This window comes from Papaver somniferum, chromosome 2 (genome assembly GCF_003573695.1).
Source record: "Papaver somniferum cultivar HN1 chromosome 2, ASM357369v1, whole genome shotgun sequence".
Taxonomy (NCBI): domain Eukaryota; kingdom Viridiplantae; phylum Streptophyta; class Magnoliopsida; order Ranunculales; family Papaveraceae; genus Papaver; species Papaver somniferum.
In genome coordinates, this window is record NC_039359.1 from 138,841,516 (window position 1) to 138,858,505 (window position 16,990).

General features: G+C 37.6%; 2 protein-coding genes, 2 long non-coding RNA genes and 1 other non-coding gene across 6 annotated transcripts; 4 read left to right on the top strand and 1 right to left on the bottom strand.

Moving 5' to 3' along the window:
• Positions 1 to 263: 263 nt before the first annotated feature.
• LOC113349260 lies at positions 264 to 3,658 on the top strand. Of its 2 annotated transcripts, none has more exons than XM_026593195.1 (6): positions 264 to 384; positions 482 to 878; positions 1,119 to 2,221; positions 2,424 to 2,599; positions 2,901 to 3,064; positions 3,388 to 3,658. In XM_026593195.1, exons 2-4 carry the CDS (start codon positions 530 to 532, stop codon positions 2,493 to 2,495), a joined length of 1,524 nt encoding a protein of 507 aa, XP_026448980.1. In that variant the 5' UTR covers positions 264 to 384; positions 482 to 529; the 3' UTR covers positions 2,496 to 2,599; positions 2,901 to 3,064; positions 3,388 to 3,658. The 2 variants fall into 2 exon arrangements, with proteins under 2 accessions (XP_026448980.1, XP_026448979.1); XM_026593194.1 differs by having other exon boundaries at positions 2,424 to 2,552.
• Positions 3,659 to 5,978: 2,320 nt separating this feature from the next.
• On the top strand, positions 5,979 to 8,200 carry LOC113349261. Its single transcript, XR_003360034.1, has 3 exons — positions 5,979 to 6,019; positions 7,535 to 7,615; positions 7,705 to 8,200. It is a non-coding gene; the product is annotated as an uncharacterized LOC113349261 (long non-coding RNA).
• Positions 8,201 to 10,176: 1,976 nt separating this feature from the next.
• On the top strand, positions 10,177 to 13,241 carry LOC113354010. Its single transcript, XR_003361644.1, has 5 exons — positions 10,177 to 10,356; positions 10,582 to 10,813; positions 10,903 to 10,993; positions 12,117 to 12,309; positions 12,821 to 13,241. It is a non-coding gene; the product is annotated as an uncharacterized LOC113354010 (long non-coding RNA).
• A 453-nt stretch (positions 13,242 to 13,694) lies between these two features.
• On the top strand, positions 13,695 to 13,775 carry TRNAL-AAG. The gene has a single exon. It is a non-coding gene; the product is annotated as a tRNA-Leu (tRNA).
• An 802-nt stretch (positions 13,776 to 14,577) lies between these two features.
• On the bottom strand, positions 14,578 to 16,608 carry LOC113352063 (protein translation factor SUI1 homolog). Its single transcript, XM_026595939.1, has 2 exons — positions 16,408 to 16,608; positions 14,578 to 15,003 (listed from the first exon to the last, which is right to left on the bottom strand). The coding sequence occupies exons 1-2, from the start codon at positions 16,606 to 16,608 to the stop codon at positions 14,578 to 14,580; spliced, it is 627 nt and encodes a 208-aa protein (XP_026451724.1).
• Between the last annotated feature and the right edge of the window lie 382 nt (positions 16,609 to 16,990).

Sequence of the window (16,990 nt, forward strand, 5' to 3'; positions counted from 1 at the left end):
ATGGTATTCTTGTTGGAATTGGTATCAGGCTATCAGCGTTTATATAATGTTTGGATACACATTTCGAAGTCACTTTTGGATTTTTGGGAGCAAAAATATCAGAAGTTAGTTTGACCGTTTCGGTATATAATTTCAAAATGATTTCTACAAATAAAAAAATTAACTTTTTATAAAGCAAAATGTTTTTATTTCTGCCCCTGACTTTTGTTTCTGATATCCAAAGTGACTATAACCAATCACGCACTCAAAGGCTCAATAGACATACTTTTCTCGCAGTGATAAGAGGAAGTCGGCCATCCTCAGGTGTTTGCCGAGAGAACCCTAAATTAAAATCTCCTATTCCTTTCTCTCCCTCGCTTCGATTTTGGTCGCTCCAATATTCAGGTAAGAAATTAGGTTTCCTTAGTTATGTATTGATACGGTCCTTAGGTTAATTTGTCTTAGCATAATCGTATCTGAATTGATTTGCAATGCTTTGTAGTCAAACACCAATCAACTGAACAAAAAGACTTTGTTGCTGTTCGCAAACATGGTGGAGCTGTTCTTAGCTGAACTTCAGTGTAAAGATGATGGTAATGATAAAGATGATGATGCAGCACGAAGTATATCAATGATGAAGAAACTGGAATCTGTTATATGGTCGTTGATAACATCTAATGGTCGATCTGAGTCTAGATTGTGGCTTTGCAATACTATAGCATGTTCAGATTCAGTTACGCCGCAAGCTCAACGGGAGCTGTTTGTGAGCTTATTGAGGTCTAAACCTTCCGATGTAACCCTAGCTTCTCAAGTTTTGAGAATGATTATTGAGAGGAGACCTAACAAAATTGGGCATATCATAGCTAAGAAAAGTCGCTTACTCAAGAAATTCTTTAAAGGTATGTGTTCTTCACATAAGTAATACACTTATGATTATTATTTTTTGGTTGCATTTTTTTTGTACTGTGCATTTTTTTTTCTAGTGTAACTTGATTTTCGCAACCCAACATTATCAGAGACACATAAAATTATTGGGTTCAAATTTGCAATAGAGCCAGCATAAGAATGTGACCAAGACATAATCATTAAGTTATATTGATAGAGTTAACGCCTAACGGTCAATATTGTTGATGGTGCAGGAAACCCACAACGTATATTGCAATGGTTTAGTAATTTTGCTGGTGTTGGTGAATCTGGGCATAGAAAAGGTGCTAGAGCGATATCTCAGTTTTCTTTTGTTAACCGGGATATGTGTTGGGAGGAGCTCGAGTGGAAGGGGAACCATGGGCAATCACCAGCAGTAGTTGCAACAAAGCCTCATTATTTTCTTGATTTGGATGTGCAGCGGACAGTGGAGAATTTCCTTGAATATGTACCAGAGTTTTGGTCATCTGAAGAACTAGCAAACTCGCTAAAGGATGGTGAGATATTACAAATAAATACAAAGTTCTTTGTAGATTGTTTTGTTGATATGATGTATGGGGAGAACTCAAAAGATATATGGGAAGTCATTAATGAGTTCTTTCTGGATGAGTCATTCTCTTATCTTTGCCATCATCTTCTAATACTTCTTGAAGAACCAATTCTTTTCAAGTTCTTGAAGTCACTTCAAAAATATCTCACCATAACAATGGATTCCAAGTGTTTCACTCGTCCATCTTACTGGCTAGAGGTGTTGTTGTTTATGCTCGATGACTGTGCATCTGCTAGTGACTTACTTCTATTAAATGCCATTCTTAACCAAAGCCGCCAGCTTTTACGTCTTGTTCGTGACCAAGAGCACAAAGAGCAGTATGATACAATTGAAGAGGTTTTGTTGGAAATGAACATGTCCTCAAGCAGCTCCAATGTTCCTTTCGTGATAAAAGGTATAACGAAAAGGAAGGCGGAAGTGGTGAAATTGCTAGGCCTTTATTCTTGGATTCTTCAGTATCAAATGTTGCAGAATTGTGAAACTCCCGAGTCGTGGGAAGCCTTGTTTCTCAAGAACGGTATAAGTTTCCGGAGAGTTGAAAAGTATGATTTGCTACCAGATAGGTTCTCAGAAGGAAGTGGGTCTGATTCTGATGGTTGGAATTCAAGCAAATCCAAGAGGAAGAAGAAACAAAAAACAAAAAAGAAAAGAAGAAGAGATTCTGGTCGCAGGGATGCCGATGCAGATCTTGATGTATCAAGTGTTTGGCAGAGTTCTGATAGAAGCTGGTTACTCTCATCTGATGGTTATTCTTCCTTATGGAACAAGGTTTGCCTCCTTTCACTGTGGTTTTTCTTTCAGAATTCTTTATGTTGAGGCTAAGCATCAATAACTTGCTCAAGTCTCTTAGGTTGTTTCTGTGGATTACAAGTTTCTTTATTCATATACCTTCTGAATTCTTACCACAGGGGGTTAGACAACTTTTGCTGATGTATATTTTCTCTGATTTTGTCATTTCTGTGTGATGTAGGTGGATTTGCCAGAACACCTGGCTAAGCATTGCCTTTCTACATGGATGAAGCAGGTGTTTCAAGTGGAATAATTTGTCGAGTCGATTACTGTACACATGGATTTCATATGCATATCCCCGAATGACAGGGTATGGGATAGCTCTTTAGTGCTGCTTCAAATAGAACCTATGTCAATGTGAGATAGTACTTTGGTAGTACGGTACAGCTTTTGTACCTTGGGTGTTTTTTTTTTCTTTTTTATTTCCAGCTTTTGTACCTTGGGTGTGTATTTTAATTTCCAGTTTTGTGACAAAGTGGCTGCGAAAGGGCCTTTTCACCTTGTGATATTTTTATTTTTTTTTGAGAAAAATGCACACATTCTTGTTTTTCAATATTGACTTTGTAGAAAACATGTTACTTTAACCTGGTTTTTATCATCAGTCGTTGGGGAATATTATTTTTATGCACTCCTTTTGAGCCATTGTTTCTAATTCCAGGTTACGCGGAAGTAGTGCTCCAAAATTCCTCAAAGAACGAGCCATGAACATCCTCCAACATAACCCTAGCTTCTCAAGTTTTGCAGATGATTATTGAGAGGAGACCAAACAGAATTGGGCCTTTCTTAGCAAAGAAAGCCGCCTACGCAAGCAAATCTTTAAAGGTAAGTGTTCTTTACACAAAGTGTTACTTATGACTTTGCATTGTATTTTGAGTTTTTCTCTTCAATTCAAGATAGTAACTTGATGATCCCAACCGAATGTTATCATACACACATGAAATTGATCTCCAAGGTAAAAAATGTGATAAGATTATAACCAAGACATAATCGTTCGGCTGTATTGGGAGAGTTGAATTGTTAATATTGCTGATAGTGCAGGAAACCCTCAGCGTGTATTACAATGGTTTAGTAATTTTTCCGATGTTGGTGAATCTGAGCATAGAAAAGATGCTAGAGCCATAACTCAGTTTTCTTTTATTAACCAGGATATTCGTTGGGAGGAAACCATGGGCGATCACCTGCAGTAATTGCAACAAAGCCTCATTATTTGCTTGACTTGGATGTGCTGTGGACAGTGGAGAATTCACTTGAAAATGTACCAGAGTTTTGGTCATCTGAAGAGCCTGTAAACTCACTAAAGAATGGCGAAATATTACAAATAGATACAAAGTTCTTAGTGGATTGTGTTGTTGATATGATGTATGAGGAGAACTCAAAAGATTTATGGTAAATCATTGATGAGTTCTTTGTACAGGAGTTATTTTCTCATCTCTGCGATCATCTTCTCACACTTCTTGAAGAACCAGATCTTCTCACGTTCTTGAAGTCACTTCAAAAAATTCTCACCATAACAATGGATTCCAAGTGTTTCACTCATCCATCTTACTGCTGGAGGTGCTGTTGTTCATGCTTGATACATGTGTATCTGTTGTTAATTAAAGCCGCCAGTTTTTACATCTTGTTCGGGACCAGGAACGCAAATAGCAGTATGATACAATTGAACAGGTTGTGTTGAAAATGAATATGTCCTCAAGCAGCTCCAATGCCTCCCTTCGTGATAAAAGGTATAAAGGCAAGGAATGTGGAAGTAGTGAAATCGCTAGGCCCCTATTCTTGGATTCCCCACTATCAAATGTTGTAGAATTGTGAAACTCCCGAGTTGTGGCAAGCCTTGTTTCTCAAGAATGGTTTAAGTTGTCGTAGAAAGAAAAGGAGAAGAAATTTTAGTTGCAGGGATGACGATGATGTATCAAGAGTTTGGCAGAGTTCTGATAGAAGCTGGTTAATCTGAACTGATGGTTATTCTTCCAAATGGAACAAGGTTTGCTTTCTTCCATTCCTGTGTTTCCTTCACTGTTCATATTGTCTGGGCCCTAGTTAGTAAGTTCGCGAATCATTCGCGAATTTTTCCGTATCACGAATTTTACCGTCTTATTCGCGTACGTTTGCAACTCCGAAACCAAGTCGCGTATTATGTGGCATTCCCGGATTATTCGCGAGTCGTTCACGAATTTTACTTATCCCGAATGATACGTCCGCTTAATTCGCCATAAATTATTTAGCTTTTACTTTTCAAAGACTCCATTTTTTGGGCTTTACTGCCTCCCGAACATACACGACCGAATATTAGACGTGTTGTAATTTTTATGAAACAAAAACGACTGAAGAGATTTGAAGGTGAAGGTGAGAGAGATCTCAAACTCACTAACCAAGCATCTAAACCACCATACGACGTCCTCTTGGATAACTAATGTTGTATATATTATTAATATCATCATATTGAGTTTATTTTTTCCTTAAATAACTCACACATATGCATAAAAATTGGTCTATGACCTTATAAATACAAATTATTTGTTATATATAGATACCGAATTTTCAGAGCCGAACTCACATTTATAAATCGAATTATACACGTACGTATGCCGTTCCGAATTAATGACGAATCACATCCCGTTGACCGAATTTTGGACCGAATCTGAATTTTACAAAACCGTATAATACTCGTACGTTTGTCGTTCCGTACGTTTGCTGAATCCCGAATTGTTAACTAGGGTCTGGGCTAAGCATCTAATCTCTTAATGAGGTTGTTGGTATGTTTTCAGGTACATCTGATTTGTACTTCTTTCTTTATTCATAGAGCATATAATTTTTCTTACCAAACAGGGTTAGTGAGTTAGTCAACTTTTGCTGATGTAGACTTTCTTTGATTTTGTCTTTTTCTTTTATTCAAAGGAAAATTTTATTCAAACAAAATTGCTGAGTCATGAGCAACACTATGTCCTGATCTCCCGACTGACTTACAAAACCAGGCTGCTCTCCCTGAACATTGGCCCTATGAACCACGGGACTTGATTCATTGACAGAGTTTATTAGATTTTCACTATCCGATTCAAAAACGACTTGGTTGAGCTGCCCACCTAGTTGCCTCCAGTATATCCCTGCATTCCAATTCCTCTGCAGCATACTCTGGATTCAGTCCTCTAATGAAACTTCCATTTGCTTTTCCGGTATCCATTAGCCCCTGTGAAACATGTAATGATGTTGTTCAACTTCAGGCTGTCAGTTTCAAAATAAAAATAAATAAAAATCAGGATGTCAGGAATCGCTATTTGAAAAAACCTAGCTTAATTGGGGGCCATAACTTCTAATTGGGGGCCATGCACTACGGGACAAAAAAGGTCACTCAATCCTAATTTGGGTCATCCCTTAAAAAAAATATTTTCTAAATGACAAAACTGCCCTTATATGATTAGTATTAGGAATTAATTAGTTTGATTAGTGTGATAAGTGTATTTAGATTAAAATCTGATTTTAGGAAAAAAAATTGTGGAAAATGTGTTTTATGTGTTGAGAAGAAGAGGAGGAGTTTTGAGAGGAAAACCTAGGGTTTTTACAAATGAGTGATTCAAGTGGAGGGAATGAGATTGGTGAAGCTTCAAATAACAACAATGATTGTGTTGATGGTAAGATTGTCTCAACTAATGATATGGGTTGGATGTTTGATGAGGAGATGTTGATAGAGGAAGGCATGAACAACGGTTGGAATGAAGATCCCATGCTCAAGATGAAGGAACCAATACTCAAAATGAGGAACCCCAAGGCCAAAACAATCAGGTAAACTTCCTATACTCTTCAAATTGTCTGAATGGTGCTCCAAGTGGTCGATTGATGGCCACCACTGAAACATCCAGTGTTAGGGTCGTTATAGTCGGGTGTAGGATAAACTAACGACTCTCTGTAGTCGTCAGCCTTTTTGAGATTATTTTGACAACTTTCACCTGCAACTTTTACATGTTATGAAAAATCGTTACCGTTGTTTGATGAACATTGACGACTCTTTCAGCTAGGTCACGCTGAGTCGTTAGTCTTTTTTCTTTTAATGTTGCCGACTCTAAAGCCAAAACTTCCTGTAAATAGAACAACAAGGGTCGTCATAAATTTAGTTATATTTACTGACGGCCCCATGAATTTTTTTTGTAGTCGCTAGGTTGGATAGTTATATATATTAACGACTCTTGGGCTGGAATATCATATTTTTTGATTTCATAGAATCATTTCATTGATTCGTAAAAGGCATACATCTTGCATAGCATTGCATTGAAGGAAATGAAATAAAATAGATGATAACAGTGCACTTATACACTTAATCATATATGGCGTAGTTATACATAGTGCCTTCCAAGATAAAGTAGCAATCGTGAAGCTCAAACTTTTTCCCACGAAGCTCCTCATAATAGCGATACGCCTTCCCCAACTAAAAATGAAAATATACTTAGTTAGTATCGATCAAAGCTTTTTATAAGTTTTACCTCTTGTTAAAATACTTACTCTTACAACACTCAGCATATCCGGAAAGGCTTCCCTAACAGCCTTAAGTTCTCTTTTCAAAACATCACACTCGAATTGTATCTTCTTGAAGCGTTCCTTGACTTGTTTCAAAGACCTTGAGTTGCAATTTCCGTCCAACGCCACAAAAACGATGAATACGCGGTTTCACTAAGCATCCGATGTTTCATCAATATCTTTGTCTAGACTTTCAAAGTGGTTAGTGACTGTTTTCCAAGCTCTTGTAATGGCACCATTCTCTTCATTAGTGAATGGAGTCATGATGTTTCTCTTTTTTTTGCTCTTAAATGGTAATTAAATGAGAAGGAGAAGAGGATGTTGATAATTAGGGTTTTGATATGGAATAGGTGAGATATGGGCCTCTATATATAGAATGGAGCGTTCAAACGGCCTCAACCACATTTGGTTGAGTTAAATTCAAAAATAAATACAACCACTAACATGAATAGTTAATCCGTTAAGATTAAAACCAAACGACTCTTCGAGTCGGCAGCTAGTAAATATACCAGAGAACGACTCTTAGAGTCGTTATTTTATATGTATACAAGGTGACGATTCAAGGTGAAAAATGGGCAGAGTTGGTTATGTCTATCAATGTAGAGTCGTCACTTTATAAAAAGAGTCGTCATATGTCGAGAAAAGGGTCGTTTGTCTGCAGAAAATCTGGGTGACGACTTAAAGAGTCGTTCACCTGTAAATTATGCTGACGACTGTCTGGGTCGTCATATTAACATCTTACAGAGTGACGACCCTAATACTGATTTTGTTGTTCTTTTTCTGTAGTTGGTTGTACGGGTGAGCTCTCAACCTGAACCCCTCCACACTGTCGGCCCGGATACCTCCCAAGCATATATGACCGATTTGGTACGTTTTTATTGTTTGAGTCAATGTATATCCATACAAAAATTGTTTAATTAGTGTTTTATAATGAAAGTGTTATTTGTTTAATGTAGACGTGGAAAACAAAGGCTGAGGTCAAGGAATGGATTATTTCCAAGGCAAAAGAGAATATGTGCGTAATTGTTCAAACAAACACGTTGATTGTAAGCAAATGGAGATGGTATGCGAGAGAGCGGGGGATAAGGAAGAAAGTCACAGAGGGAAGAACTACAAGTATGTGAAGAAGACGACGAGGGTCTACAAAACTTCGTCGAAGAAGATAAAATGCCCCTTCAGGATTGTTTTCAAAAGGCATCCTAAAACTCTACTATGGTGGATGTTTAGTATTCCGGATGGTCGTCACAACCATCCTCCACCTAGTACTCTTTTAGGGCACCCAGCATATGCCGGATTGAAACCACATCAAATGGAAAAGGTTCGGCAGATGAAGCGATGTAGGCCCCTTAAGATTCTAAATGCAATAAAGGCGGAAGATAAGTCATCAAATTGATTTCAAAGGAGGAGTTATCGTGATTTCAACCTTGTCTTTCGTTTTCTTGTCACTACATTCCAAACACGATTTTTTTTTCTATAAGACATCAACTTTATCTCTATCAGTTAAAGAGTCGTCAATGATATGCTCTAACAAACTAACGACTCTTCATTACAAAGTAACGACTGTAATTTATAAGGTAACGACTCTTTGCAAAAATTGGACAATGAGGATGATCTTGGTCCTTAAAGGGTCGTTAAAGATTAAACTTGAGTCGTCAAACAAGTAACTGCCGACCCTATAAAAGAGATAACGACTCTAGGGATTATAGATTACTGATGACTCTAGTCTAGGGATTATATACTACTGACGACTCTATCGTTTTCTCCAACAGAAGGCAGTTCAAGTTCAACCCAGAGTCGTTACGCACTAATTTGGGGTCGTCAAACTACAGTCGTCATCTTCAACCTAATATGGCGACGACTCTATTCTAGGGCACAAAAGGTCGAAGTAGCAGAACAAGGGTCGTCATATTTACACTAACAGGTTAACGATTTTTCATAGAAAAAACATACAATGTAAGAGTCGTTAGGGTATTATTTCTTCGATACTAACGACTCTCACTCTGTAACTTCTATTTTTCAGTTACCAATCTCGATTACACAATCAAAAACAACCAAAACATCGAATAGGAGGTGGGTTTAAGTTCACGTACCCTCTAATTGTAGCCATTCCCTTTTTGGGTTTCGATTTGCTTGCTTCAGGAGCTCTTCGCCCGTACACCTTTGCATTCACCGTATCTACAAGATTAGGAGTTTGAAGTGCTTTGCGAGCAGTTTGCTTTGTTTTAGCCATATTTGTAGAAGAAGTTAATCGTCGATTAAAGTTTTATCATCGACGATTACGCGATGAATCGGTTCGAAGAATTTTCCTCGGTGGAGGTGGAGTCGTTAATGGTGGAGGTGGAGAAGAGAAAGGGAGGAGAGGAAGATGAAGATGAAAAGAGAAACTGATTTTGTCTTTGATTTAATTAGGATATATAGATTAGGGGTCTTAATTAGGATAGTTAATTAGTGAAACTGATTTTCAATTAGTGAAGGATAAAATAGTATATTCATATTGCGATATTTACTTCTGTATCACAGCCACAGGCCTAAAAGACTCTATCTTACCCTTATCCAATATAAGCCGTATATGCCCCAAGGCCCTGGCCCCTGAGAGCGTCCACAATGGTACGAGTATAACCAAAGACCAAAGACTAAAAAAAAAAGATCAAATTTGGGTTTAGTCCGTCATGTGGCGTAGTGGGAAAAGAGTAAATTTGATCGGGCGTTAGTATAATGTTCGCCTGAACGTCAAGCGTTGATAAAGCTTACGCCTGGCATGGGGCGTTTATATAGATTACGCCTGGCATGGGGCGTTTATATAGATTACACCTGGCATGGGGCGTTTATATAGATTACGTCTGGTCAGTGAGATTCCAAAAAAAAAAGAAAAAAAAAAGAAAAAAATGGGGCGGAGGTATAAAGCCCGCCCCAAGAAAATCTTATTCAAAATTTATATAAACAGGCGTTAAGTATATGAACGCCCCTGCATCAGGCAAATTTTATATAAACGCCCCAAATCAGGCGTAATCTATATAAACGTCCCAAATCAGGCGTAATCTATATAAACGCCCCATGCCAGGCGTAACCTATACAAACGCCCCATTCCAGGCGTAAGCTTTATCTACGTCCGTTACAGGCGAATTCTTTACCAACGCCCCTGCATCAGGCGTTAACTTTACGAACGCGCGATGACTGGCAGACATTATATCAACGCCCGTTGTGTAGGATCAGATTATATCAACGCCCGACTATATTTGGGTTTGGTCTTGGTCGTCGACCAAATTTGGTCTGGGTTTTAGTCTTTGATCAAATTTTGATCGATAGTCCGTCCCACTACACCTGTCCACTGGATCAAATATTTGGGTTTAGTCGTCCAATGCAGTTGCTCCGAGTGACCCTAAATATAAAATGAAGAAGCTTGAGAGTTAGAGAGAGAGATAGTTAGTGAAAATGAGTAGATAGATCTAATCACTGACTGATCATTAAAAAAGAAACACCTAAAGATATGGAATGTTTTGGAAGAAAAATAAGTAATAAATCAAAAGGGACTCGGAAGATCAAGAAGAAGAAAAGGAAGAAAAGAGAGGGTTCGTTTGCTGATCTCGGTTTGAGCGGAATCGGAAAAGGTAACTATTTCACAAGATTAACAGATCTCAATATTTTGATTTATGTTGTTCACCAGAATGTAATTCTAGTAATCTTACTCGGTCATCAATCAATTTTCTCTTTAGAAAACTAACATTTTGATTCTCCTGTACTCATTCACTTTGATTGGTTTCTTTTAGCGTATTTGAGTATGTAGTAAAGATCAATTGAGGCATTCTAAATTCTTGCGGTTTATTTATCTTTAGGACTTCCCGAAGATTAATTTGCTCATTCTAAGGCTTGTGTGCCGGAATGGAAATAATAACGCGAGGTATGACGAAGGTGATGCTGATGCAGACTGATGATCATCTTCGGTTTCCATATGAGATAAATAGGAAAGACATCACTATCAACACCACGCCATATGAATGAAAAGCGTCTTGCATATAAACCCAACGAAAGAAGCTTGTGAAATTTTGGACTACTGAAGAGCATCATGTAAGCTTATACAACTCTGTTATGTTCACCCTGTAAATTTTTTTCTTTTAGATTCATGTCTAATTAATTCTAACTTGTGTATTTGTAAGGTACTTTCTGATCACAATGTTAAGAGTAGAAGCCACCCGAAGCCAAGCACGCCACGGTTAGGAAATTTCCCTCGATGCAAAGCTGGAAATGGTACTTACTACTTACATAAAAATTATGTTGGTCTTTACAATCACTTTGCATTCCTGCAACTTGCATGCTATTCAAGGCTTATTGTTTGGTCTTTGATTTGATTTTTAATGGTTCAAATGTTTCTCATAATCGTGAGAAATTAGGTTTCCCTAGTTATGTATTGATTCCCTCCTTAGGTTAATTTTGTCTTAGCATAATTGTATCTGAGTTGATTGGTGATACTTTGTAGTGAAACACTAATTAACTAAACAAAGAGACTTCATTGCTGTTTGCAAACATGGTGGAGTTGTTTTTAGCTGAACCGTCTAAAACATTACAAAACCTTGCTACAGATATTGGATAATGCCACACCATGTTTTACGGCCGCCAAAAGTTACGCAACTTTCATTCGTTCACATTGACATGCATATATAGTGCTGCCTGCTCAATCTAGCAGCTTGCTTGTGTAATTTGTGTGTAATAGTAATTATGGGCCATGCCGTTTGATATGATCCCAGGCCAAATCAGTTGCCATATCTAGTAGTTTGCTTCTGTAATTTGGAAATATGGTACAACTGGTATTGCTCAAAAAGTATGTTAAAATACGTAAAGTGTGTGAATAACTATGAAATTGAGTTGGTTAATAATGTACATGGATTAGCTTTCTTCTGTGTGAATCTTTTCTTTTACCGAACAAAGAAACTCCAATTGTCTTCAGCACCTGACATTTGGAATGGTAGACGTTGTCTGATCAGCGGTTAACCATTTTGAATTGAGTGTAATTCAAGTTTATGAACTGGTCTTTATGAGTCATGGTATTGCTCTTTGGTTATAACTCCTAACTTTTATTGATTTGTTAACTGCCTTTGACCTGTCCAATCTGTGGAGTGGATGATTTGCAAATAATTGTATTCATGGCTGGGCAAGTCGTTTGGTCAAATCCGATTGGAAGAGCAGGAAAATGGTCTGGTGATCCTGACGATAAAGATGTGTTGTACATTTGGTTGAAAAACAAGCCAATTTTTTGTTGAATTTTAGACATACAAAACCTACATATTGAATCTTCATATGATAGGCGAGTAACCGGTGTGGTGTATAATGAGTTGAACTTACAAGTTTCTTAATTAATAACAAATTTTTGCAGGTTTTTGGATGTCTACTGATGCCAGACGTTTCACAATATCTGCAAAGATACCCAGAGTTTCAAACAAAAGCATAACTTTGGTGGTCCAGTATTCTATAAAATAAGAGCAAGACATCAAATGTGATGCTGGTTATAATAAGCTTCTTTCAGGTTATGTCAATCAGAAGAAATTTGGTGGTGATACTCCTTACAGGTCTGTATACGATTTCTCGACTGTTGCTTTTTCTATTGTGTAAAATGTGATACTTTACACATTTAGAGCATCCCTAGGTGACATGGATGACTTATGTTGTGTGTGTTGTAAAGTGGGTCTATTAGACCCTATCAACTGGATCATCACGGGATTGATGAAAGAGTCGCATGATCTCAAAGTATATGGGATAGTAATAGTAGAGTTGATTAGTTAAGGTCCAGCAACCATATGTCCTGTTCTCTCACTGAAATGAGGGTAAACAAAAGCGTGTGCTAAGATCTGCAGCAAGAATGTCTCCAGACTTCACTGTGGCATGTCACACAAGAAATTAAGAGAATGTAATTAGTTTGATTTCCACGATTGAGTAGCAAACGATGAAGCAATTGACCTGCTTCTTCCGCCAAACTTGTGCAGAAGTGGTTTTCTATACCTGGGGTGTCTTTTCACTTTCCCATAATCATACTAATTATATTTGAGGATAGCTGTTCTAAATAACTCTTTTTTTCTGCAGTTTAATGTTTGGGCCAGATTTATGTGGTTCACAGACGAAGAAGCTACATATTATACTTTCCTACAAACTGCAGAATTTCCTACGAACTGCAGAATTTGGGGAGCGGAACCAAAAGGGTTTAGGACATGTTTAGAGATTTAGTCTTACATTGGAAAACAATTATTACATAGTCATAATGGCATCATGGTTTTCCTCTCTTGTTTTTGAAGAGTTCCTGTTGTATTTCACTTGAAACTTGTGTGGATTTACCAGAACACCTGGCTAAGGGCTGCTTTTCTACATGTATGAAGCAGGTGTTTCAAGTTGAATAATCTAGTGATTTGATTATTCTCTAGTGCCTGCATGGATTTCATATGGCAGGATAAGACCGATGCATAGTGGTATTTATAAAATACCATTCCTATCCTCTTTATTTTTCTTCTCCTTATGACCCCCTTATTTGGTTTATTTACTAGTCTATCCTTTATGTTTATTTTTTATTGTTGAAACCCTAATTCTACAAGTTCCAAGATTTGTTTGTTTAGAAAATTGGTATAAGAACCCTAAAATCCTTCCTATAGAAGAGCCTCCAACACTTTGTTATTTCCAATTTGTAATTGGGTAGAAATTTCAATTTGTAAGAGATGCATCTATTATCTTCTAGTTTCCAATCTTAGAATTGGGTAGAAATTTGAAGATTATTATCTTCTAGTTTCCAATCTTAGAATTGGGTAGAAATTTGAAGATTATTAGAGAAGAACCTCAAATCTTTGTATCTTTCTTGTTCCAAGGATAGAAGAAGCATCATTTGAAGGTTGGTTACTTTTATTTCATGGTGTTTTATTATAATTTAACAATGTTTATTTATCTTTGGTCTGCCTGCCATCTCAATAATGTTGATATGGCCGAGTTGGTCTAAGGCGCCAGCTTAAGGCCCTGGTCCGAAAGGGCGTGGGTTCAAATCCCACTGTCAACAATTTTTCTTTTTTGTTATTTGGACCCCTGAAATATACTTAGTGAATCTAAGATGGTGTCAAAGGACTAACTCTGCATCAGGTGTGATGTACTTTTTTGCCCTAAGCGTTGAGTCCATGTCCCTCTCGGGTTTAGGGTTGTACCGTATACTTATGATTGATTTATTATTTTGAAACAAAAAAAGTACCCCCTCCGTTTTCAAAAGAGACCGTAGTAGTTTAGTTACTTGCCTAATTTATTTGGATAAAAATGTTAGTAATAAAAACTACCAAATATTGTTATAGAATTATAAATAGAAAATAAAAAAAGAAAGCTAAAAGGAATGGAGGATATATTTGTTTCCTCAATTATACAAATCTCATTAATATTTTAGATTGGGTCCATTAAAAAAAAATTATGAATATAAAATTTTAAGGGTATATCAGAGAGTTTATTGTAAAAATATGAGTATAAACATAAGCTGGACATAATTTTAAAACAGACCAAAATAGAATAGAGGGCGGTCTTTCAGAAACAGAGGGAGTAATTTATTTTTAATCCGAGTGTCGTTTTGAAAGAATTCAAGATTTCAATGGATTATCTAGCACAATTCTATATTACACAAGCACATCATGCAGAAAATTATTTTATTAATATTAATCATAATATAACACCCTTAATCTCTGGAAAGGAAAAACGAAACAAAATCAAAACTAAAACTAGCCTAAGAACAAAATTTAAATCAAAATCCAAACCAGTACTGGCCTAAGAACCAAATATAACTATCATAAAACCACTAAACCGAACCGACCATGGCTATTAGCCTAATAACCGTGGATCTTGATATCTTCCTTATCAGAAACACCAGCCTTGACAAGGGAATCAAGCACGTTCTTCCTTTGATCACCCTGGAGTTGAATAACTTTCCCCAATTCCTTGTCCTGAACTACATTCCCATTGCAGCATAAACCCTTCTTGAACTCCTTGAGAATGTTTTCAAGGTTGAGCTCCTCCGGGTTTAGTCCTTCGACAGTAGTAAGACACTTTTTCCCCTTGCGCTTGTGGATCCGAAGGTGCACGTATGCTCCCTTCGACTTCGCCGCCCGCGTACCTGAGAAGTTATCTTCGTATGCAAACGGATCGTCACCAACAATCCTAAGGTTGAGTTCGTCGAGCATAAGAGTTGAAGAGTAGAGAGACCGGCTTATGTGAAAACGAAAGAGCGCTAGAAGAAGAAGACGATTGGAAAACTGAGAGATGTGGGAGGAGATTAGACCGAAAAGGTTTAATTAAGCGTTTATTCTGTATGAGATTGTGGAGACGCAATGGAGGCTATTTATAAGTTTGCAATACTTGGAGACCAAGGCAATAGCGTTAGTTTAGGAAACTGTTGTATACTGCGATTAGGATACTTTGTGCCGACTCAATGTCAAACACCGACAGAGAGCAAGATTTTTTCTTTTGTTTTTTTCCCTAAAATATCTTGTGGAATTTTAAACGCCAACTTCGACCGGGACTCAGACCTTCGTGCCCCGCTCTCATAAAAACGCGCGCCTCTATCATTCTTAGCAACTGAGCTACCTAACCTTTTAATTGGTTGACTAACTGAAGCAGGTTTATGCAACGCCTTGGGGTCATATCAAATCTCCCTTCTTGGTGTAGTGTTGGCACTGCAGAGTTTTGATGACGATACCCGGTGGTTAAATGCTTTGGCTGAGGAGGCAAGTGTGCCACCGGTTGGCAAGTACGAAGTGGTGGCGCCATTTGTTTTTACGGACATATATAAGGCCTTGTCTTTATTTGTATAGATTAAGACTTAGTCTTATGAACTAGATCGGAGGTGCTAGATTAACATTTAAGTGTTGCAATTCAAAAAAAAAGTGTGACAAAAAAGTTAAGACTAGTTCTCTCTCCTACTAGATGAGAGATTTATTTTTGATCTGACAGCTGAGATTTAAAACGCTGAACCATTCATCGTTGGGCGCTGGATGGTTCATCGTTGGGCTGACGTGGACTGCTAATCTAGCTGCTAGATTAGCACTCCCATAAGACGTAGGAGGTAGTCCTGACTGCTAGACTAGCACCCCATAAGACTAAATTTATCCTCCGGACTTGCACAAGAGGTTTTGCGTTATAAGAGGCTACATAAGTACTGTCAATATCTCTTTCCCAAAATGACACTTCAAACATATTATATTTTTTTTTGATGAAAAGAAAATGACATTTCAATATGGTATCATTATAATGATTCCGAGAGTTCACATATTTTGTATCAAGAGGCACATTAATTGTTAAAAATAACGAGTTCTTTCTTCTTTCCGGTTGTTGATAACATTACCAGATCTTGAGACTGTCGTGTCTGCGGAAGATGCTAGCTCCATATGTGGATATGATCATTTGCACTAGTAACGGGAATTGCAACATTGCAAATAAGGCCACTGGTACACATGCCACCAAAGCCACAGCAACGGGAAACCAGGCAAATCTACGTCCTAGTACAATACTAAGTACTGCACTAAAGGATACCATCATGGCAGCAATAGATAAAAAAAGAGTTACCAGACCTATTATCGACTTTCTTCGCAACGAAGTAAGGAAATCCTCCTCCGAAAATCGTGATGTTAAGATTGATAAGAAGTTAAGAACATCAATACGGATGTGAGTGAAGAGAAAAGAGCCAAGGAATCGGCAATTGCAAAAACCATGAAGGAGTTCTTGCGCAAGAATATCGGTATGCCATTATCTTTGCTGTTAATGTCGCTAATGCTCCCACCTGGTGCAGTAAAAGGTGCAGCAAACACCACTGTAGCAATAAGGGTAGCCACCAGCATGCAAGATGTAGCTGTATCTTTCATCCACTTCTCTCCTTTCTCTAGTAAGTCTGCGTGTTGTTTTGTAAATAGTACTCTAGCTGTCTTTCCGTCGTTGTTTGTGGAGTCTTTAGTCATCTCTGGGGTAATTCTTTCCACCTCCTGGAAGAAAGGCATGAAGAGTATATGTAATCATTACTCATTAATGACAGTAGTCTAGGAAATACTTCTTTCATTATAGAAACAATAACATAAAAGGAAGTCTTCTGGATTAGGATGGCAAAAAATGTAAGCTAACTGATTGCTCAATTTATTTACCACAACACAACAGGGTCGTTCGAATTGGCCGAGGAACAAATTACAGTTTATTATCTTGGGGGAGTATCAGAAACAGGATGTAAATTGCAGTCTACCAAATGCTATAAAA

Bases quoted from the DNA above. Each gene is read 5' to 3' on its own strand.
- LOC113349260 (XM_026593195.1), top strand. From the start codon at position 530: ATGGTGGAGCTGTTCTTAGCTGAACTTCAGTGTAAAGATGATGGTAAT. The intron at 879-1,118 runs GTATGTGTTCTT...TTGATGGTGCAG, and splicing joins ACTCAAGAAATTCTTTAAAG to GAAACCCACAACGTATATTG. The intron at 2,222-2,423 runs GTTTGCCTCCTT...TGTGTGATGTAG, and splicing joins ATTCTTCCTTATGGAACAAG to GTGGATTTGCCAGAACACCT.
- LOC113352063 (XM_026595939.1), bottom strand. From the start codon at position 16,608: ATGAAAGATACAGCTACATCTTGCATGCTGGTGGCTACCCTTATTGCT. The intron at 15,004-16,407 runs GTATTGATGTTC...CACATCTCTCAG, and splicing joins TTTTCTCTTCACTCACATCC to TTTTCCAATCGTCTTCTTCT.